This window comes from Salmo trutta, unplaced genomic scaffold (genome assembly GCF_901001165.1).
Source record: "Salmo trutta unplaced genomic scaffold, fSalTru1.1, whole genome shotgun sequence".
Taxonomy (NCBI): domain Eukaryota; kingdom Metazoa; phylum Chordata; class Actinopteri; order Salmoniformes; family Salmonidae; genus Salmo; species Salmo trutta.
In genome coordinates, this window is record NW_021822307.1 from 2,487 (window position 1) to 27,500 (window position 25,014).

General features: G+C 41.1%; 1 protein-coding gene across 1 annotated transcript in view; it reads left to right on the forward strand.

Annotated features, from left to right (window-relative positions):
* Positions 1–11,660: 11,660 nt before the first annotated feature.
* Positions 11,661–25,014, forward strand: part of LOC115181654 (pyruvate carboxylase, mitochondrial-like) — a 15,969-nt gene continuing 2,615 nt past the window's right edge. Inside the window, exons 1-3 of the mRNA XM_029743479.1 lie at positions 11,661–11,828; positions 13,880–13,981; positions 24,273–24,413. Coding sequence (XP_029599339.1) covers positions 11,661–11,828; positions 13,880–13,981; positions 24,273–24,413 — 411 coding nt within the window. The remainder of the gene's footprint in view (positions 11,829–13,879; positions 13,982–24,272; positions 24,414–25,014) is intronic.

Consider the following 25,014-nt stretch of genomic DNA (forward strand, 5'->3'; position numbering starts at 1 on the left):
ACGTACCCGATTTAATCTGGTTACTACTCCTGCCCAGAAACTAGAATATGCAGTTAGGAATTTCAGGAAAATACACCCTGTCCCTTAGAAAATATTTACCAAATAAACTAAAGTAAAAATTATAAAAAAGTAACACATAACATAACAATACGAGGCTATATCCAGGGGGTACCGGTACAGAGTCATGTGGAGGCTATATACAGGGTGGTACGGTACAGAGTCAATGTGGAGGACTATATACACAGGGTGGTATCCGGTACCGAGAGTCAATGTGGAGGCTATATACAGGGGGGTACCGGTACCCGAAGTCTCAGTGGGAGGCTATATACAGGGTATTACGGTACAGAGTCAATGTGGGAGGCCTATATACGATGGTGTTACGGTTACCGGGAGTCAATGTGGAGGCTATATACAGGGGGGTTACCGGTACCGTCAGTCAATGTGGAGGCTTATACAGGGGGTACCAGTACAGAGTCCATGTGGAGGCTGTATACAGGGGGTAACCGGTACAGAGTCAATGTGGAGGACTATATCAGGGGGTACCTGTACCGGAGTCAGTTGTGGAGGCTATAGACAGGGTGGGTACCGGTACAGAGTCAATGTGGAGGCTATATACAGGGGGTACCTGTACCGAGTCAGTGTGGAGGCTATATACAGGGGGTACCGGTACCGAGTCAATGTGGAGGCTATATACAGGGGGTACCAGTACAGAGTCAATGTGGAGGCTATATACAGGGGGTACCGGTACAGAGTCAATGTGGAGGCTATATACAGGGGGTACCTGTACCGAGTCAGTGTGGAGGCTATATACAGGGGGTACCGGTACAGAGTCAATGTGGAGGCTATATACAGGGGGTACCTGTACCGAGTCAGTGTGGAGGCTATATACAGGGGGTACCGGTACAGAGTCAATGTGGAGGCTATATACAGGGGGTACCGGTACAGAGTCAATGTGCAGGGGTACAGTCTAGTTGAAGTAATCTGTACATGTAGGTGGGGGTATAGTGACTATATATAGATAATAAACAGTAAGGGGTTAGTTGAGGTAATCTGTACATGTAGGTGGGGGGTGAGTGACTATGCCTAGATAATAACAGCGAGTAGCAGCAGTGTACCAAACAAATGGAGAGGGGTTGTCAATGTAAATAGGTCCGGTGGCGATTTGATTAATTGTTCAGCAGTCTTATGGCTTGGGTGTAGAAGCTGTTAAGGAGACCTTTTGGTCCTAGCTTGGCGCTCCGGTACCACTTTGCCGTGCGGTAGAAGAGAAACCAGTCTATAACTTGGGTGACTGGAGTCCTTGTGACAATTTTTTGGGCTTTCCTCTGACACCGCCTGGTATAGAGGTCCTGGATGGTAGGAAGCTTGGCCCCAGTGATGTACTGGGCCGTAACGCACTACCCTCTGTAGTGCCTTGTGGTCGGATGCCGAGCAGTTCCCAGACCAGGCGGTGATGCAACCAGTCAGGATGCTCTCGATGGTGCAGCTGTAGAACTTTTTGAGGATCTGAGGACCCATGACAAATCTTTTCAGTCTTTTCAGTCTTTTCACACACATAGAGCTTTTTGCAGTGACCGTATTATCACCAAAAGAGGGGACCGGCACTCCATGGGTAATTGACCGGCAGGAAAATTCCATGTTAATGTTGATCTAGGTAATCTCCTCTTGGGCATTCACAGGACATGCATTGGTAGTACCCCAACTCTCTAACGACTATCAGTCCTAATGGCAGGTTCTAATGGCTTGGTACTCAGGGCTCTAACTACAATCAGGTCCTAATGGCCTGGTACTCAGGGCTCTAACTACCATCAGGGTCCTAATGGCTTGGTACTCGGGGCTCTAAACGACCATCAGGTCCTAATGGCCTGGTACTCAGGGCTCTAACTACCATCCAGTCCTAATGGCCTGGTACTCAGGGCTCTAACTACCATCAGGTCCTAATGGTCTGGTACTCGGGGGCTCTATGACATCAGTCCTAATGGCCTGGTACTCAGGGTTCTAACTACCATCAGGTTCTAACGGCCTGGTACTCAGGGCCTCTAACTACCATCAGGTCCTAATGGCCATGTACTCAGGGCTCTAACAACCATCAGGTCCTAATGGCCTGGTACTCAGGGCTCTAAACTACCATCAGGTCCTAATGGCCTGGTACTCAGGGCTCTAACGACCATCAGGTCCTAATGGCCTGGTACTCAGGGCTCTAACAACCAATAGTTCCTATTGGCCTGGTACTCAGTGGCTCTAACTACCATCAGGTCCTAATGGCCTGGTACTCAGGGCTCTAACTACCATCAGGTCCTAATGGCCTGGTACTCAGGGCTCTAACGACCATCAGGTCCTAATGCCTGGTACTCAGGCTCTAACTACATCAGGTCCTAATGGCTGGTACTCAGGGTTCTAACTACCATCAGGTCCTAAACCGCCTGGTACTCAGGCTCTAACTACCATCAGGTACTAATACCTGGTACTCAGGGCTCTAACCTACCATCAAGTCCCTAATGCCTGGTCTCAGGGCACTCTACAACCACTCTGATATCATACAAAATGAATCGAAAAATCACGTAGAACACTTATCAAAACAGTATGTGCTATTAAAACTATTAAAACTCACCTCACTGTGATTGATCAATTTGAAGAAAGAAGTTCAACAGCAGGTTGAAACTGATGTGGAAAACATGGTCGTTGTGGACGTTGTTTCAAAGTCTAACACAATGAATGGACAGCTGCTTTCTAAGGTCTTGATTCATTTAAAACAACCATTTGCATATTAGAGTTTATGCATTTAAAAATATATATTACATTTCTTATTTAACCTTTATTTAACTAGGAAAGTCAGTTAAGAACAAATTCTCATTATTAAAATAATGATTGTGCCATTATACAATACATAGCCTACGGCATATTACGCATGGCTGCAAAATATAAAACAAAACTGATTTAAGAGGTCTTCGTACATAATTGGTCTAGCCTTTAAGTGCTGATTGTATTATTTTGCATACTGGTTGGACTAGTTACCTGATGCTACGCTCCAAACGTTCTAACCATGAGTCTGGGAGACAACGTACAGCCCTAAACCATGTTGTTGGTTTCGTTGATTGTGGAGGGCAGCTTACAGGGTTAATTAATAGGTTGACTCATTAACTTTAACTACAGAATATCTCACTACCGTGTGTTTCCATCTCCTCCTCTCTCTCTCCTTCATTCCTTCTCCTGAACACAGAGAAGGGCTGTCAACACTTTAATTAAACATGTTTGTTGTGAAACATGTTACTAAATACAAAATTACCGCAAAAATGGATGAGTCAAGTGGAAGGGAGAGAAAGTAAGGAACTTGTCTGTCGGCCCTGAATTAACCAAAATTAGTTAAAGAAAATTGGGATGAATTATAAAGTATAGCAGTTTCATTTAAGGACCACCAAATTGACAGACAGATTGCAAAATATTTGGTTGATATTTAATGAGCTGATACGTAAAACAACACCAGATCCAAAACTTCGAGTTTTTAATTTAAATTATTAAAACAAATTATTGCAACCAATATAATGTTTATATTATATATATATGGGAGACACAACGATTCTCAGCTCCGCAGATTTTGTTGCGAAGAGACAGAATCATTAGATAATGTGTTTTGGTAGTGTCCATATGTAGCTGTGAAGAGACAGAATCATTAGATAATGTGTTTTGGTAGTGTCCATATGTAGCTGTGAAGAGACAGAATCATTAGATAATGTGTTTTGGTAGTGTCCATATGTAGCTGTGAAGAGACAGAATCATTAGATAATGTGTTTGGTAGTGTCCATATGTAGCTGTGAAGAGACAGAATCATTAGATAATGTGTTTGGTACTGTCCATATGTAGCTGTGAAGAGACAGAATCATTAGATAATGTGGTTTGGTACTGTCCATATGTAGCTGTGAAGAGACAGAATCATTAGATAATGTGTTTTGGTAGTGTCCATATGTAGCTGTGAAGAGACGAATCATTAGATAATGTGTTTTGGTACTGTCCATATGTAGCTGTGAAGAGACAGAATCATTAGATAATGTGTTTTGGTACTGTCCATATGTAGCTGTGAAGAGACAGAATCATTAGATAATGTGTTTTGGTAGTGTCCATATGTAGCTGTGAGAGACAGAATCATTAGATAATGTGTTTTTGGTAGTGTCCATATGTAGCTGTGAAGAGACAGAATCATTAGATAATGTGTTTTGGTAGTGTCCATATGTAGCTGTGAAGAGACAGAATCATTAGATAATGTGTTTTGGGTAGTGTCCATATGTAGCTGTGAAGAGACAGAATCATTAGATTATGTGTTTGGTATTGTCCATATGTACTGTGAAGAGACAGAATCATTAGATAATGTGTTTTGGTAGTGTCCATAGTGTAGCTTGTTTTTGGTCACAGGTCCAGGAATGGATGAAGAATTACAATATGTTACCTGGAGATAACTCTGCAGATCTGAAAAAGTCATAGTCAATCAGTAATATAGTAATACTCTTAGCAAAAAAAAAATGTTATATTAATTTACATCTTTAGTAACTTGAGAATCGAAAGTTTAGGACTTTTGTGAAAACACCACACCTCAGGGTTGAGTGGAGCTGACAGGTGGAACTAATAATAAGATAATCGAAAATATACTGTGTCTGTAAAATGTATAAAGTTTCACAACGTTTGTGAAACAGCACAGTTAAAAAAATGTATTGGCAATAGAAATCACAACTGGATGTGTTCAGAGATAGATGGAGGGGTTGAGGGTAGCTGAAAGATGAGACTAAAACCACAAAGGATAACTAATTTACTGTTTCTGTAAAATGTATATAGTATGTATAAGCTGAATAGAAGCCCAAGTGCTGTTGTCAGTCTAGTTGACTCCATTAGGGAGGGGGCGGTAGGGTTAGGGGGCACATAATAAAATAAAATATATTTTAAAAAACATATCTATACAGTAACCAGTCAAAAGCGTGGTCACACCTTCTCCTACACACCTACCCATTCAAGGTTGTTACTTTATTTTTTAACTATTTTCTACATTGTAGAATAACAGTGAAGGCATCAAAACTATGAAATAACAACATATGGAATCATGTAGTAACCAAAAAAAGTGTTAAACAAATCAAAATAAGATTTTAGATTTTAGATTCCTCAAAGTAGTCACCCTTTGCCTTGATGACAGCTTTGCACACTCTTGGCATTCTCTCAAAAAGCGTATTATTTCATATTATTATTATTATTAATAATAATGTTATTTCATAGTTGTGATGTCGTCACTATTATTCTACAATGTAGAAATAAGAAAAATCATGAAACCCTTGAATGACTAGGTGTGTCCAAACGTTGGCTGGTACTGTGTATATATATATATATATATATATATATATATATATACACACACACAGTCAATTTTATATGCTGTGCATTTGGGAAAGTATTCAGACCCTTGACTATTTCCACTTTTTCCACATTTTGTTAATCTTATTATACATATAATTGATTAAATTACTGTTTTTTCCTCATCAATCTACACACAATAGCCCATATGACAAAGCAAAAAACAGCTTTGTCATTATCTTATTTACATAAGTATTCAGACCCTTTGCTATGAGACTCAAAATTGAGCTCAGGTGGATCCTGTTTCCATTGATCATCCTTAAGATGTTCTACAACTTGATTGGAGTCCACCTGTGGTAAATTCAATTGATTAGACATGATTTGGAAAGGCACACACCTGTCTATATAAGGTCCCACAGTCCATGTCAGAGCTAAAAATGTCTGCAGCATTGAAGTACAGAGAGATCCTTGATGAAAACCTGCTCCAGAGCGCTCAGGACCTCAGACTGGGGCGAAGATTCACCTTCCAAAGTACACCCTAAGTACACAACCAAGACAACGCAGGACTTCGGGACGAGTCTCGGAATGTCCTCGAGTGGTCCAGCCAGAGCCCTGACTTGAACCCGATCTAACATTTCTGGAGACCTGAAAATAGCTGTGCAGCGACGCTCCCCAGCCAACCTGACAGAGCTTGAGAGAATCTGCAGAGAAGAATGGGAGAAACTCTCCAAATACAGGTGTGCTAAGCTTGTAGCGTCACACCCAGAAGACAATGCTGTAATCACTGGTGAAGGTGCTTCAACAAAGTACTGAGTAAAGGGTCTGAATACTTATGTAAATGTGAAATTTCAATTTGCAAAAAATGTCTAAAAAACTGTTTTTGCTTTGTCATTATTGGGGTATTGTGATGTCATTATTGGGGTATTGTGATGTCATTATTGGGGTATTGTGATGTCATTATTGGGTATTGTGATGTCATTATTGGGTATTGTGTGTAGATTGATGAGGGAGAAAAATCGATGTAATCCATTTCAGAATAAGGCTGTAAAGAAACAAAACGTCGAAGAAGTCAAGGGTGTCTGAATACTTTCCGAACACTGAATTATATTTACAAAAAAAATAATATATATTATATATATATATATATATATATATATATATATATAGTATATATATATATATGGGGGATTGGAAATATGGGGATTGGAAATGGATTGGAAATGATGCAGATAATTACATTGATGGAAGCTACAATCTCTCTGCAATATTAAAGCTGATTTATATATATATATAAATGTAATAATATACACTACCATTCAGATGTTTGGGGTCACTTAGAAATGTCCTTTTTTCCATGAAAATATACATGAAATGAGTTGAAAAAATGAATAGGAAATATAGTCAAGATGTTAACAAGGTTATAAATAATGATTTTTAATTGAAATAATAATTGTGTCCTTCAAACTTTGCTTTCGTCAAAGAATCCTCCATTTGCAGCAATTACATCCTTGCAGACCTAGTTGTCAATTTGTTGAGGTAATCTGAAGAGATTTAACCCCATGCTTCCTGAAGAACCTCCCACAGTTTGGATTGGCTTGATGGGCACTTCTTACGTACCATACGGTCCAAGCTGCTCCACAACAGCTCAATAGGTTTGAGATCCGGTGACTGTACTGGCCACTCCATTATAGACAGAATACCAGCTGACTGCTTCTTCCCTAAATAGTTATTGCATAGTTTGGAGCTGTGCTTTGGGTCGTTGTCCTGTTGTCAGAGGAAACTGGCTCCAATTAAGCGCCGTCCACAGGGTATGGCATGGCGTTGCAAAATGAGTGATAGCCTTCCTTCTTCAAGATCCATTTTACCCTGTACAAATCTCCCACTTTACCACCACCAAAGCACCCTCAGACCATCACATTGCCTCATCATGCTTGACAGATGGTGTCAAAGCATTCCTCCAGCATCTTTACATTTTTTTCTGCCTCTCACGAATGTTCTTTTTTATGATCCGAACACCTCAAACTTCGATTCGTCTGTCATAACACTTTCCCCAATCTTTTTTCCTTCCTCTGTCCAGTGTCTGTGTTCTTTTGCCCATCTTAATCTTTTTTTTTTTTTGGCAAGTCTGAGATATGTATTTTTCTTTGCAGCTCTGCCTAGAAGGTCAGCATCCCGGAGTCGCATCTTCACTGTTGACATAGAGACTGGTGTTTTTGCGGGTACTATTTAATGAAGCTGCCAGTTGAGGACTTTGAGGCATCTGTTTCTCAAACTAGACATTCTAATGTACTTGCTCAGTTGTGCATCGGGGCCTCACACTCCTCTTCTATTCTGGTTAGAGACAGTTTGTGCTGTTCTGTGAAGGGAAGTAGTACACAGCCGTTGTACAAGATTTCAGATTCTTGGCAATTTCTTGCATGGAATAGCCTTCATTTCTCAGAACAAGAATAGACTAATGAGTTTCAGAAGAAAGGTCTTTGTTTCTGGCCATTTGAACCTGTAATCGAACCCACAAATGCTGATGCTCCAGATACTCAACTAGTCTAAAGAAGGCCAGTTTTAATGCTTGTTTAATCTGACAGTTTTCAGCTGTGCTAACATAATTGCAAAAGGGTTTCTAATCAAATCAAATCAAAATGTATTTATATAGCCCTTCTTACATCAGCTGATATCTCAAAGTGCTGTACAGAAAACCCAGCCTAAAACCCCAAACAGCAAGCAATGCAGGTGTAGAAGCACCTGAGATCAATTAGCCTTTTAAAATCATACTCTTGGATTAGCTAACACAACGTGCTATTGGAACACAGGAGTGAAAACAACATTAACTTCTATGGGCTAGGTGGGACATTAGCGTCCCACTCTATTCAACAGCCAGTGGAATCATGTGGCGCAAAATACAAATACCTCAAAAAATGCAAATAACTTCAATTTGTCAAACATATGACTATTTTACACCATTTGAAAGATAAGACTCTCGTTAATCCAACAGCGTTGTCCGATTTCAAAAAGGCTTTACAGCGAAAGCAAACATTAGATTATGTCAGGAGAGTACCCAGCCAAAAATAATCACACAGCCATTTTCAAAGCTAGCATATATGTCACAAAAACCCAAACCACAGCTTAATGCAGCACTAACCTTTGATGATCTTCATCAGATGACACTCCTAGGACATTATGTTATACAATACATGTATGTTTTGTTCAGTCAAGTTCATATTTATATCAAAAACCAGCTTTTTACATTAGCATGTTTTGTTCAGAACTAGCATAACCCACCGAAAACTTCCAGTGAATTTACTAAATTACTCATGATAACGTTGACGTTGGCTTTTTGCGAAAGCACATTTTGCAATATTCTGAGTGCATAGCTCAGCCATCCAGCTAGGTAATTTGACACCCACCAGTTTGGGGCAACCTAAACTCAGAATTACTATTAGAAAAATTGGATTACCTTTGCTGTTCTTCGTCAGAATGCACTCCCAGGACTTCTACTTCAACAACAAATGTTGTTTTGGTTCCAAATAATCCATAGGTATATCCAAATACCTCCATTTTGTTCATGCGTTCAGGTCACTATCCGAAGGGAATCGCGCGAGCGCATTTCATGACAAAAAAAAAAATTCAAAATATTCCTTTACCGTACTTAGAAGCATGTCCAAACGCTGTTTAAAATAATTTTTATGCAATTTTTTCCTCGTAAAATAGCGATAATATCCAACCGGACAACGTTGTATTCATTCAAAAGAGTAAAAGAAAAAAAAATGGTGAGGTCTCGTGAACGCGCATCTCCAGTCTCACTGTCCCCAGGCAGACCACTTACAAACTCTGCTGCTGTACTCTGCCAAGAGACAGGAGGACGCATCATTCAGGAACGCTTTAGAGAGCCAATGGAAGACAGGAACACTTTAGAGAGCCAATGGAAGACAGGAACGCTTTAGAGAGCAATGGAAGACAGGAACGCTTTAGAGAGCCAATGGAAGCCTTAGAAAGTGTCACGTAACAGCACAGATGCTGTAATTTCGATAGAGATGCAACAGAAAGGACAACAAATTGTCAGACAGGCCACTTCCTGCATGGAATCTTCTCAGGTTTTTGCCTGCCATATGAGTTCTGTTATACTCACAGACACCATTCAAAACAGTTTTAGAACTTCAGAGTGTTTTCCTGTCCACATCTACTAATTATATGCATATTCCCCGTTTCTGGGCAAGAGTAGTAACCAGTTTAAATCGGGTACGTTTTATATCCGGCCATGAAAATACTGCCTCCTAGCCCAGACAGGTTAACGAAGTCTACACTGTATTTCTGATCATTGAAAGTTATTTTAATGACAAAATTTTTTTTTTATTTTCTTTAAAAAAACTTGGACATTTTTAGGTGACCCCAAACCTTTGAACGGTAGTGTATATATGGTTGTGTATATGTTTATATATGTATTGTCATAGTCGTGTTTGTAGGTGGCAGGGGGAAGTCAGGCACAGGAGAAACCAACTTGGTTAAACTGGAGTATTTTAATTAACAAAAAAAACAACTCCATAACCAAAGTACACAAATAACATGGGTAAAAATCACCCGTCGCACACCGATACAAAATACACGCGTACATAACTCAACAAACAATCACCGACAAGGACATGAGGGAAAACAGAGGGTTAAACACACAACATGTAATGAATGGGATTGGAACCAGGTGTGTAGGAAGACAAGACCAACCAATGAAAAACTGATCAATGATGTCTAGAAGACCGGTGACGTCGACCGCCGGCACCACCCGAACAAGGAGGGGCATCGACTTTGGCAGAAGTCGTGACATGGTTAATTTGGGGTTCTGGGTAAACAACTTTACACAAGCTCATGAGGCAATTATAAATGATATCTTCAAGAATATATAATTCATTTAAAAGTCCAAACATGGATTGTACTAATCCCAGATTGCCCCAGGATCATCAAAGCAAACTGTTCCCATCTCAGAGTATAATACACACCCCAGTGAGTGAAGCCTGAGTGAGTATAGATCAACCCATAGATCAACTCTTTTAGCATATGTTATGTTATTATTTCAAACACACGCTTCATCTTCTGGCTAATTGCCTAGAACAAATTCAAGAAAGCATACAGTATTATATAGAGCAACGATTGAACTCCATCTTGGTTTTCCAGAAACTAGAAACATCACGTCTCTTCTCCATGTTCTGTGTCTGTATAGACATGTTTAACTGATATATATATATATATATAGATATACACACACACACACATTAACACACACACTCCCACTAACACACACTCTACACAAACCCACACATTGTTAAAACTAGATGTCTCTGTTGGGTAATGGGGATGACTAATATAAATCATATCAATCTAAACATATATGCTGTTGTCCTCTCTCTCTTTCTGTCTCTCTCTCTCTCCCCCCTCTCCCCCCCTCTCTGTCTGTCTGTCTGTCTGTCCTGTCTGTCTGTCTGTATGTCTGTCTGTCTGTCTGTCTGTCCTGTCTGTCTGTCTGTCTTGTCTGTCCTGTCTGTCTGTCTGTCTGTCTGTCTGTCTGTCTGTCTGTCTGTCTGTCTGTCTCTGTCTCTCTCCTTCTCTGCCCCCTCTCTCTGTCTGTCTCTCTTTCTCTCTCTCTCTCTGTCTCTCTCTCGCTCTTTCTCTGGTCTGTCTCTCTCTGTCTCTCTCTCGCTCTTTCTCTGTCTCTGTCTATCTCACCCTCTCTCCTTCTCTGCCCCCTCTCTCTCTCCCGCTCTCTCTCTCTCTGTCTGTCTCTCTCCCTCTCTCTGTCTCTCTCTCAGAGAGCCCTCCAGAAGTAAATGTCCATGTAATTTCTCCTGCTGTTGTGACACAATGGCTTTGGTTAGAAACACGTTCTTCTAGGAACGCACTTTCACATGACCCTGGTTGGCTCCCTTTACTGTGTGAGAGAGAGAACCAGTCATTTTCCTGTGTGAAACTACGAAACTGAGTCCTTTCCTATAAAGGAATGTGTGTGTGTGTTTGTGTGTGTGTGTGTGTGTTCGTGCACACGTATTGAATTAGCCAATTATCAACAAGGGTGGTCCTGTAATGGCCAATCGTCACAGGGGAACTGCGAAGGTTTTTAGAACACTTGAGTGTTCCTTTTCAATTTCAAACCATTTTTTGACTGTCAGTTATCGTTGGCACGGCAACCATGTCCAACTTATAACACTTCTTCGTTGTTGAAAAAAAAAACAAGAAAAAAGAAAGAATTAATGTCCTTGAGTCTGACGACAGCAGCAGAATGAGGAAGATGAGGAGGAAAACAATGAACTATTCTGGCAATGTAAAATGACCAATATGAAGTCTTTACGATGGCTGTCTCCCTCACAGGTTCTAAAAATCCCTCCCCCGTATCGAGGGCCGTCCCGGTGCCACCCTCCCCCCCCTGGACTTCGATGCCCTGGAGGCCGGGCTGCGTTTGCTGCACGGTGATGACAATCACAGAGGAGGATGTGATGTCAGCGGCCATGTATCCCAAGGTATTTCATATTTATATTACACACACACACACACACACACACACACACACACACACACACACACAACACACACACACACACACACACACACACACACACACACAACAACACACACACACCCACACACACACAGCATCCTTAGACCGCATCCCTCAGATGGCATCCCTAGCCGCGTTCTCAGAGCATGAGCAGACCAGCCGGCTGTGTGTTTACAGACATATTCAAATCAAATCCTTATCACCAGTCTGCTGTTCCCACATGCTTCAAGAGGGCCACCATTGTTCCTGTAATCAAGAAAGCTAAGGTACTGAGCTAAATGACTACCCGCCTGTAGCACTGACTTCCGTTATCATGAAGTGCTTTGAGAGACTAGGATCATATCACCTCCACCTTACCTGTCACCCTAGACCCACTCCAATCTGCATACCGCCCCAATAGATCCACAGACGATGCAATCGCCATCACACTGCACACTGCCCCTGTCCCATCTGGACAAGAGGAATACCTATGTAAGAATGCTGTTCATCAATTACAGCTCAGCATTTAACACCATAGTACCCTCCAAGCTCGTCATTAAGCTCGAGACCCTGGTCTCGACCCCGCCCTGTGCAACTGGGTCCTGGACTTCCTGACGGGCCGCCCCCAGGTGGTGAAGGTAGGAAACAACATCTCCACTTTGCTGATCCTCAACACTGGGGCCCCACAAGGGTGCGTTCTCAGCCCCCTTCTGTACTCCCTGTTCACCCATGACTGCGTGGCCATGCACGCCTACAACTCAATCATCAAGTTTGCAGACTATACTACAGTGAAAGGCTTGATTACCAACTACGCCGAGACGGCCTACAGGAGGAGGTGAGGGCCCTCGGAGTGTGGTGTCAGGAAAATAACCTCACACTCAACATCAACAAAACAAAGGAGATGATCGTGGACTTCAGGAAACAGCAGAGGGGCACCCCCCCCCACTATCCACATCGATGGGACAGTGGTGGAGAAGGTGGAAAGTTTTAAGTTCCTCTGTGAACACATCACGGACAAACTGAATTGGGTCCACCCACACAGACAGCATGGTGAAGAAGGCGCAGCAGCACCTCTTCAACCTCGGGAGGCTGAAGAAATGTGGCTTGTCACTGAAAACACTCACAAACTTTTACAGATGCACAATCGAGAGCATCCTGTCGGGCTGTATCACCCGCCTGGTACGGCAGCTGCTCCGCCCTCAACCGCAAGGCTCTCCAGAGGGTGGTGGGGGTCTTCCCAACACATCACCGGGGGCAAACTACCTGCCCTCCAGGACACCTACACCACCCGATGTCACAGGAAGGCCAAAAAGATCATCAAGGACAACAACCACCCGAGCCACTGCCTGTTCACCCCGCTATCGTCCAGAAGGCGAGGTCAGTACAGGTGCATCAAAGCTGGGACAGAGAGACTGAAAAACAGCTTCTATCTCAAGGCCATCAGACTGTTAAACAGCCATCACTAACACAGAGAGGCTGCTGCCAACATACAGACTCAAATCTCTGGCCACTTTAATAATTACAAATTGGATGTAATAAATGTATCATCTACCATCTACTGCATCTTGCCTATGCCGCACGGCCATCACTCATCCATATATTGTTAACATCTGCTAACCATGTGTATGTGACAAATAAAATGGGATTTGATTTGACACACACACACTGTTGATTTGTTGAATCGGATAGTGAGAATAGATGTTCATGTTGTCCTATGTCTTTCTTCCTCTCCCTTCTCTGTGTCCCCTCCCTGTCTCTCTGTTCTCTCTCTTTTCTTTCTCTCTGTTCTCTCTCTGTCCTCTCTCTCTGTCCTCTGTCCTTCTCTCTGTTCTCTCTCTGTCCTTTGTCCTTCTCTCTTCTCTTTCTCTCTGTCCTCTCTATCTGTTCTCTCTATCTGTTCTCTCTCTGTCCTCTGTGATTCTCTCTTCTCTTTCTTTCTGTCCTTTCCCTCTCTCTCTGTCCTCTTTCTCTTTCCTCCTCTCTTTCTCTCTCTCTCCTCTCTCTCTCTCTCTCTCTCTCGCTCTCTCCCCCCAGGTGTTCGAGGAGTACAAGGAGTTCACAGGGAGTTTCGGTCCCGTCGACTGCCTCAGCACACGGCTCTTCCTGGACGGGCCCAAGATAGCAGAGGAGTTTCAGGTTGGTGGTAATATCTTGGTTTCTTTTGAGCGTCTCGTCCCGCAAGCGGGATCAACATCCAGCGAAAAACTCCTAGCGACATTAGCATAACGAAATGTAATATATATTTTTTTCAAATATAGGACTGTCTCATGTCGTTTTATAGATACACCTCTCCTGAATCGACCCACGTCGTCCAATTTCAAAAAGGTTTTACAGCAAAAGCAAAACATTAGATTATGTTAGAAGAGTACATGGTAAAAGTAGCAACATAGCAATTTCCGACCAACCACATGCATCACAAATAACCAAAAAACAGCTAATACAGCACTAACCTTTTACAAACTTCATCAGATGACACACCTAGGACATCATGTTACACAATGCATGCATTCTTTTGTTCAATAAAGTTCATATTTATATATAAAAACAGCATTTTACATCGGCACCTGACGTTGACTAACTATTTTCCCTCAATGCATGCCGGGAAACAGTGCTACAATTTACTAAATTACTATGCGAAAACATTTTTAAAAATGTAATATTGTCATTCTAAGATTTATAGATGAATATCTCTTGAAAGCACCTGCAATGCCAGATTTAAAAATAACTTTACTGGGTAATCACACTTTGCGATAAAAGGGGATGCGATACTCAGAACAATAGGCTAGCAATAGGCTAGCCATCTTGGAACAATCGCATATCAAATCTAGTCTTGTATACTATTGTCATAATCCCTTACCTTTAGTTGTCTTCATCAGAAAGCACTTTCAGGAATCCCAGGTCCTCAACAAATGTATTTCGGTCGAAAAAGTCCATCCTTTATGTTCCATTAGCTTGCTGTTGTTAGCGCGTCTGAAGGCTGTATCCAACTGCTACCGTCGGGCGCGGGACAGCAATTTCGAAAAATAACTTTTTCCCTCATTTAGGGTTCGTTCAAACATGTCAAACGTTGTATAACATTATCTTCAGGGCCTGTTTCAACAAGAGAGCCAATAAGATTAGAGGGGGACGATTGTATTGTGTTTCAAAACGTTTCGAAAGGAGGGGGTAGACAGGGCCGCCGACGTCACAATGGTGATGGCCCTCCTACTGTGACCAATTGCCACAGCGTCTCCTTCACTGAGTTTCGACAGTAGAAGGCTCAAAACACTTTGTAAAGACTGGGGACATCTAGTGGAAGCAATAGAAAGTGCTCAATGAACGATAGCTCACGGTGTGAATAATAGGCAAAGATGTGAAGTTGAGTCCACAATTCAGAATTCCACTTCCTGTTTCAATCGGTCTCGGGGTTTGACTGCCATATGAGTTCTGTTATACTCACAGACAACCATTCAAACAGTTTTAGAAACTTTAGGGTGTTTTCTGTCCACAGGTATTAATTATATGCATATCCTAGCTTCTGAGTTTGATTAGCAGGCCGTTGAAAATGGGCACGAATTTTTTTCAAAATGCGCGGTGGCGCCCCCTATCCTAGGGTAACGTCAAGAGGTTTTAAGCATCTTTGGTGCAGTCCTCTTTATTTTTTAGCTGAGCAGTTGAGGTGTATTGTAGTGTATATAATAATGTGTATTAATAATTCATATTCATCCTGAGAGTCCCAGGAAATACCACAAAATTCAGAAGCGCCCATTAAAGTGTTTAATTAAAACCAAGATATGGTTTTAATGCCAGAGTTCTCCCCAAATAAGAGAGGCACCTGGTCACCTTGTCGGCTTGGCTGCACCACTATGGAAAGATTTCAAATTAAACTGATATTTAGTGAGTATAGAGTAACTATCTTTGATCGCATATTAAATTGTTATGAATACAGTGAAATAGCAGGGCGCCAAATTCAAAACAACAAAAATCTCATAATTCAAATTTCTCAAACATACAAGTATTATACACCATTTTAAAGATAAACTTCTCGTTATCCAAACACAGTGTCTGATTTCAAAAAGGCTTTACGGCGAAAGCATAGCATTAGATTATGTTAGGACAGCACCTAGGACAAGAAAAACCACACAGCCATTTTCCAAGCAAGGAGAGGCGTCACAAAAACCAGAAATTGCATAACAGGCCGTTCATAAATTCAGAGCGTTATTATGTTCCTCATCTGGACCGCTCAGGACCCACAGAGCGCAGCCGGAGTATAGACTATAGCCTCTTTGTAACAGCAGTCAAACAAAAGTCAAATGGCCAAAGTGCTAAGCTTGCTATAGATAGTATCCTTCAGTGAATTACAGGATATCTCCTATATTTGTCATCATGTAGTTGATGGTTCTACAGACAGCAGATGTGCTCATGAATAAACGGGGAGATGAAGCGAGGAAATTGTTGAAATATCAACGTATCTTAACCGTGGGATCAACTCTGTCGTAAAAAGAAAAAAAAACGAAATATCCATATCTACTCTCATACCGTTTGTTGATCACACATTCTCTACTGAGCAGTAATAGGAGACAGTGCAGAGAAGTGTGGGTGGGGGGGGGGTGTTATAGCTGTATTTTGACAAGCGTAAGCGAGATACGTGCTTTGATAATGCCACCTATGAAATACAGAATACAGTTAGGAATTTTCATGTGAGACAGGAGTCAGGATTTCGGGGGGTTCAGTGGGACAGGATAATAACAAAGAATTTTCCCTCGTGTCTCTCTGAATTGTTAACCGACTTCATGTCTGTGTCAGAAAACGTAGTGAATTATGCATAGGACTGTCAACATTGGTGGCTACAAAAAACGGCACACTTTATTTTATAGGCTATAACGTCTGTGTTTTTCTATAGGGTTTATTAACAGTGTTTAACTTAGAGACAGACATAGAGACATAGAGATTAGAGACATAGAGACAGAGACATAGAGAGAAACATAGAGATTAGAGACAGAGACAAAAAGACAGAGATTAGAGACAGAGACACAGAGACATAGAGAAACTTAGAGACAGAGACATACTGTAGAGTTCAGAGACATAGAGATCAGAGACATAGAATCAGAGAAATAGAGACATAGAGAGTAGAAACAGAGACATAGAGAGTAGAGACAGAGACATAGAGAGTAGAGACAGAGACATAGAGACATAGAGACAGAGACATAGAGACTTAGAGACAGAGACAGAGACATAGAGACAGAGACATAGAGACAGAGACATAGAGACATAGAGACATAGAGATAGAGACTTAGAGACATAGAGACAGAGACATAGAGACATAGAAACATAGAGACTTAGAGACTTAGAGACTTAGAGACATAGAGACAGAGATTAGAGACTTAGAGACATAGAGACAGAGATTAGAGACATAGATATTAGAGACAAAGAGACATAGAGACATAGAGAGTAGAGACAGAGACATAGAGATCAGAGACATAGAGACAGAGACATAGAGACAGAGACATAGAATCAGAGACATAGAATCAGAGACATAGAGACAGAGACATAGAATCAGAGACATAGAGACATAGAGACAGAGACAGAGAGATTAGAGACAGAGACACAGAGACATAGAGACACAGAGACTTAGACACAGAGACTTAGAGACAGAGACTTAGAGATTAGAGATATAGATATGAGAGACATAGAGACAACGATATTGAGATTAGAGACATAGAGACAGAGACATAGAGACATAGAGATTAGACAGAGATTAGAGAAAGAGACACAGAGAAATAGAGACATAGACATAGAGATTAGAGACAGAAACATAGAGATTAGAGACAGAGACATAGAGACCAGAGACATAGAGACCAGAGACATAGAGACCAGAGACATAGAATCAGAGACATAAGAGACATAGAAATTAGAGACATGGAGATTGGAGACATAGAGATTAGAGACCGAGAGACATAGAGACTTAGAGACATAGATATTAGAAACATAGAGATCAGAGACACAGAGAGAGAGACATAGAGACAGAGACATAGAGATTAGAGACATAGATATGAGAGGCATAGAGACGGAGACATAGAGACAGAAACATAGAGACAGAAACATAGAGATTAGAGACAGAGACACAGAGACATAGAGACAGAGACATAGAGAAATAGAGATCAGATAAATAGAGACAGAGACATAGAGACAAAGACAAGGAGACATAGAGACATTGAAAACGGAGACATAGAGATCAGAGACATAGAGATCAGAGACATAGAGATCAGAGACATAGAGACATACACAGAGACATAGAGACATAGAGACAGAGGGACTTAGATTAGAGACAGAGATCAGAGACACAGAGACAGAGACATAGAGACATAGAGACAGAGACATAGAGATCAGAGACATAGAGACAGAGACATAGAGACAGAGAGACAGAGATTAGAGACATAGAGACAAAACATAGAGATCAGAGACATAGAGACATAGATTATAGACATAGAGATCAGAGACATAGAGACAGAGAGACATAGAGACAGAGAGACATAGAGACAGAGAGACATAGAGATCAGAGACATAGAGATTAGAGACATAGAGACAGAGACATAGAGAGCATAGACTTAGAGAATGGAGACAGAGACATATAGACAGAGACATAGAGACAGAGACATAGAGACATAGAGATAGAGACAGACATAGAGACAGAGACATAGAGAGCAGAGACTTAGAGACATAGAGACAGATCAATAGAGAATACAGACAGAGACATACAGACAGACATAGAGACAGAGACATACAGACAGACATAGAGACAAAGACATACAGACAGACAGAGACATAGAGACATAGAGACAGAGACATAGAGACAGAGACATACAGACAGAGACATAGAGACAGAGACATACAGACAGACATACAGACAGAGGCATACAGACCGAGACATGCAGACAGACAGAGACAGAGACATAGAGACAGAGACAGAGACATAGAGACAGAGACATAGAGACATAGAGATAGAGACAGACATAGAGACAGAGACATAGAGACAGATCAATAGAGAATACAGACAGAGACATACAGACAGAGACATACAGACAGACATAGAGACAGAGACATACAGACAGACATAGAGACATACAGACAGACATAGAGACAGAGACATAGAGACATAGACATAGACATAGAGACATAGAGACAGAGACATAGAGACAGAGACATACAGACAGAGACATAGAGACAGAGACATACAGACAGACATACAGACAGAGACATACAGACAGACAGAGACATAGAGACAGAGACATAGAGACATAGAGATAGAGACAGACATAGAGACAGAGACATAGAGAGCAGAGACTTAGAGACATAGAGACAGATCAATAGAGAATACAGACAGAGACATACAGACAGAGACATACAGACAGACATAGAGACAGAGACATACAGACAGACATAGAGACAGAGACATACAGACAGAGACATACAGACAGAGACATACAGACATAGAGACATACAGACAGAGACACACAGACAGAGACATACAGACAGACATAGAGACAGAGACATACAGACAGACATACAGACAGAGACATACAGACATAGAGACATACAGACAGAGACATACAGACATAGAGACATACAGACAGAGACATACAGACATAGACATACAGACAGAGACATACAGACAGACATAGAGACAGAGACATACAGACAGACATAGAGACATACAGACAGACATAGAGACAGAGACATAGAGACATAGACATAGACACAGAGACATAGAGACAAAGACAAGGAGACATAGAGACATACAGACAGAGACATAGAGACATAGACATACAGACAGAGACATACAGACAGACACATACAGACATAGAGACATACAGACAGAGACATACAGACAGACAGAAATATAAACACCTGAAATAGACTAGTCACACCATATGAGACAAAATAGAACATGATATACTAGAATAGAACATGATATACTATAATAGAACATGATATACTATAATAGAACATGATATACTAGAATAGAACATGATATACTAGAATAGAACATGATATACTAGAATAGAACGTGATATACTAGAATAGAACATGATATACTAGAATAGAACATGATATACTAGAATAGAACATGATATACTATAATAGACATGATATACTATAATAGAACATGATATACTAGAATAACATAATACTAGAATAGAACGTGATATACTAGAATAGAACATGATATACTAGAATAGAACATGATATACTAGAATAGAACATGATATACTAGAATAGAACATGATATACTAGAATAGAACATGATATACTAGAATAGAACATGATATACTAGAATAGAAAATGATATACTAGAATAGACATGATATACTAGAATAGAACATGATATACTAGAATAGAACATGATATACTAGAATAGAACATGATATACTAGAATAGAACATGATATACTAGAATAGAACATGATATACTAGAATAGAACGTGATATACTAGAATAGAACATGATATACTAGAATAGAACATGATATACTAGAATAGAACATGATATACTACAGTAGAAATTGATATACTAGAATAGAACATGATATACTAGAATAGAAAATGATATACTAGAATAGAACATGATATACTAGAATAGAACATGATATACTACAGTAGAAATTGATATACTAGAATAGAACATGATATACTAGAATAGAACATGATATACTAGAATAGAACATGATATACTAGAATAGAACGTGATATACTAGAATAGAACATGATATACTACAGTAGAAATTGATATACTAGAATAGAACATGATATACTAGAATAGAACATGATATACTAGAATAGAACATGATATACTAGAATAGAACATGATATACTAGAATAGAACATGATATACTAGAATAGAAAATGATATACTAGAATAGAAAATGATATACTAGAATAGAACATGATATACTATAATAGAACATGATATACTAGAATAGAACATGATATACTAGAATAGAACATGATATACTAGAATAGAACATGATATACTAGAATAGAACATGATATACTAGAATAGAACATGATATACTAGAATAGAACATGATATACTAGAATAGAACATGATATACTAGAATAGAAATTGATATACTAGAATAGAACATGATATACTATAATAGAACCTGATATACTAGAATAGAACATGAATCCCAAGAATAGTTTATAGATGATGAACAGTATGACACCCATAGCCTATAGCAACATACATATACAGTGAGCACCATAATTCATTGGACAGTGACTATGTTTTTGTTATTTTGGTTCTGTACTCTAGCACTTTGAGTTTGAAAGGATACAATGACAATGAGGGTGAAGTGCAGACTGTCAGCTTTAATTTGAGGGGATTTTCATACATATCGGATAAACCGTTTAGAAATGACAGCCCCTTTTGTTCATGGTCCCCCCCCCCCCCCATTTTCGGGCATCAAAAAACATTGGACAGTTTAACATAATGTAAAATTAAGTAATCATTGTTAGTATTTAGTCGCATATCCTTTGCATGGAATGACTGCTTGAAGTCTGCGATGCATCGAAGTCACCAGACGCTGGGTATCTTCCCTGGTGACGCTATGCCAGGCCTGTACTGCAGCCTTGTTGCATGATGAAGTGCCGTCCAATGAGTTTGGAGACATTTGGTTTTATCTGAGCAGATAAAATATTTCTGTAGACTTCAGAATTCATTGTTCTACTTCTGTCTGCAGTCACATCATCGATGAAGACAAGTGAGTCTGCTCCACTGGCAGCCATACATGCCCAAGCCATAACACCCTCCAACAACATACACCCCTCACCAAGCATAACACCCCCCTCCACCAAGCCATAACACCCCCTCCACCATAACACCCCCTCCACCAAGCCATAACACCCCCTCCACCAAGCCATAACACCCCCTCCACCATGTTTCACGGATGAGGTGGTATGCTTTGGATCATGGGCATGTCTTTTTTTCTCTCCACGCTTTCCTCTTTCCATCACTCTCTCTGGTACATGTTAATCTTTGTCTCATCTGTCCACAATACTTTTTTCTCCAGAAATCTTGTTGCTCTTTTTAGGCGCTTTTTAGCAAACTGTAATCTCGCCTTTCTGTTCTTCAGGCTTATCAGTGGTTGCATCTTGGCGTGTACCCTCTGTAGTCCTGCTGGTGTAGTCTTCTACGTATGGAGGACTTTGACACATCTGCATCCAGGACAGTGTTTTTGATCTGCTGGGCTGTTGTCAAGAGGGATTTTCTTCACCATAGAGAGTATTCTCCGGTCATCCACTACAGTGGTCTTCCTCAGTCTACCGGGTCTTTTGACATAATTGAGTTCACCGGTTGTTTTTTCTTGTTAATAATGAACCGAATTGTTGACTTCGGCGTGCTCAGGGTTTTTGCAATGTTCCTGATTGATTGATTTTCATTTCTGAGCCTTATGACGGCCAGCTTCATTTGCATCGAACACTGCTGTCTTCCTCATGTTGTCACACACCAACAACAACCTCCAAAAGGCAATAGCAAAGTCTAGAATCAATACTATTCATCAACAGCTCTCCTGCATTCACTAAGGACACAAATGAATACACCTGCCTAACGACACACATCTGTGAAGCCAATTCAACAAATACTTGTAGTACCTTAAATTTGGGGGCGGACCATGAACAAAAGATGCTGTCATTTCTAAACGGTTCATCCGATATGTATGAAAATCCCCTCAAATTTAAGCTGGCAGTCTGCCCTTCACCCTCATTGTCGTTGTATCCTTTCAAACTCAAAGTGCTAGAGTACAGAACCAAAATAACAAAAAAATGTCACTGTCCAATGAATTATGGTGCTCACTGTATCTACAGGGGAGATGGGTTAACAGTACGACAGCCATGTCGCCTATAGCAACATACCACTAGCTACAGGGGAGATGGGTTAACAGTACGACAGCCATGTCGCCTATAGCAACATACCACTAGCTACAGGGGAGATGGGTTAACAGTACGACAGCCATGTCGCCTATAGCAACATACCACTAGCTACAGGGGAGATGGGTTAACAGTACGACAGCCATGTCGCCTATAGCAACATACCACTAACTACAGGGGAGATGGGTTAACAGTACGACAGCCATGTCGCCTATAGCAACATACCACTAGCTACAGGGGAGATGGGTTAACAGTACGACAGCCATGTCGCCTATAGCAACATACCACTAACTACAGGGGAGATGGGTTAACAGTACGACAGCCATGTCGCCTATAGCAACATACCACTAGCTACAGGGGAGATGGGTTAACAGTACGACAGCCATGTCGCCTATAGCAACATACCACTAGCTACAGGGGAGATGGGTTAACAGTACGACAGCCATGTCGCCTATAGCAACATACCACTAACTACAGGGGAGATGGGTTAACAGTACGACAGCCATGTCGCCTATAGCAACATACCACTAGCTACAGGGGAGATGGGTTAACAGTACGACAGCCATGTCGCCTATAGCAACATACCACTAGCTACAGGGGAGATGGGTTAACAGTACGACAGCCATGTCGCCTATAGCAACATACCACTAACTACAGGGGAGATGGATACAGGGGAGATGGATACAGGGGAGATGGATACAGGGGAGATGGATACAGGGGAGTCGCTGAAATAGCAACATAAAGTAGACTGATATAGAAACAGTCACTGAAATTGCAACACTGAGGCACAGAGAGAGTATATCAACTATGCTTGTAATGTTCAAATTAAATCAAATTACATTTATTTGTCACAAATTTTATTTGTTTTAGTGCCAGCATCGGAATGTGGTGGTAAATAGACAGCTACAAAAAATATAGACAACCTCTCTTGGTAAATAGCGGGATCTACAGCTTATCGTGAGATACTCTACCTCAGGCGAGCAGAACCTGGAGACTTCCTTCGATTTCCACATTCTCAAGTTTTCCCAAAATTCCGGTAGGAAAATTCCCGGAATCAGAAGGGAATAAGCAAGAGATCCGGAATCCCATATTAATCCGGAATCCCATGTTAATCCGGAATCCCATGTTAATCCGGAATCCCATGTTAATCCGGAATCCCATGTTAATCCGGAATGCCATGTTAATCCGGAATGCCATGTTTTTAAAATAGCGGTTCTGTTCAGGAACAATATAGGTCACTTTCGTTCCTGGTTTTGTTTCTGTTCCTCAAAAAAATATTATTTTTCCAGTTTTCTGTTCTGTTCCATGAAACAGTTCAACCCCTGACTAAAATAGACTGGAATAGTCACTGAAATCACCCATGCATGCACAGAGGATAGAGTGATTCTGAAGACAGTACAGATTTATATACGACATACAGAGGACTGAAAATAGCTACTGTACATTACATCTCTCTCTCTACATCTCTCTCCCTCTCCTCTTTCTCTCCATCCCCCTCTTCCTCCCTTTCCCTCCCAGGTGGAGATAGAGAGAGGGAAGACGTTACACATCAAGGCCCTAGCGGTGGGAGACCTGAATAAGACAGGTCAGAGAGGAGTGTTCTTTGAGCTCAACGGTCAGCTGCGGTCAGTCCTGGTCAAAGATAACCTGGCCATGAAGGTAAGTCTGATTTATTGGTTAATTCATAGATGTATTAATGGACGGATTGAAGGTTGAAGACTGGACTGGACTAGACTGGACTGGATTGGATTGGATTGGACTGGATTGGATTGGACTGGATTGGACTGGACTGGATTGGACTGGATTGGACTGGACTGGACTGTGAACATATGATCTCAAGGGGAAGGGAGCATTGATGTTACCTGGACTAGACTGGACTGGACTGGACTGGACTGTGAACATGTGATCTCAAGGGGAAGGGAGCATTTGCTGTTACCTGGACTAGACTGGACTGGACTGGACTGGACTGTGAACATGTGATCTCAAGGGGACGGGAGCATTTGCTGTTACCTGGACTAGACTGGACTAGACTGGACTGGACTGGACTGTGAACATGTGATCTCAAGGGGAAGGGAGCATTTGCTGTTACCTGGACTAGACTGGACTGGACTGGACTGTGAACATGTGATCTCAAGGGGAAGGGAGCATTTGCTGTTACCTGGACTAGACTGGACTGGACTGGACTGGACTGGACTGGACTGTGAACATGTGATCTCAAGGGGAAGGGAGCATTTGCTGTTACCTGGACTAGACTGGACTG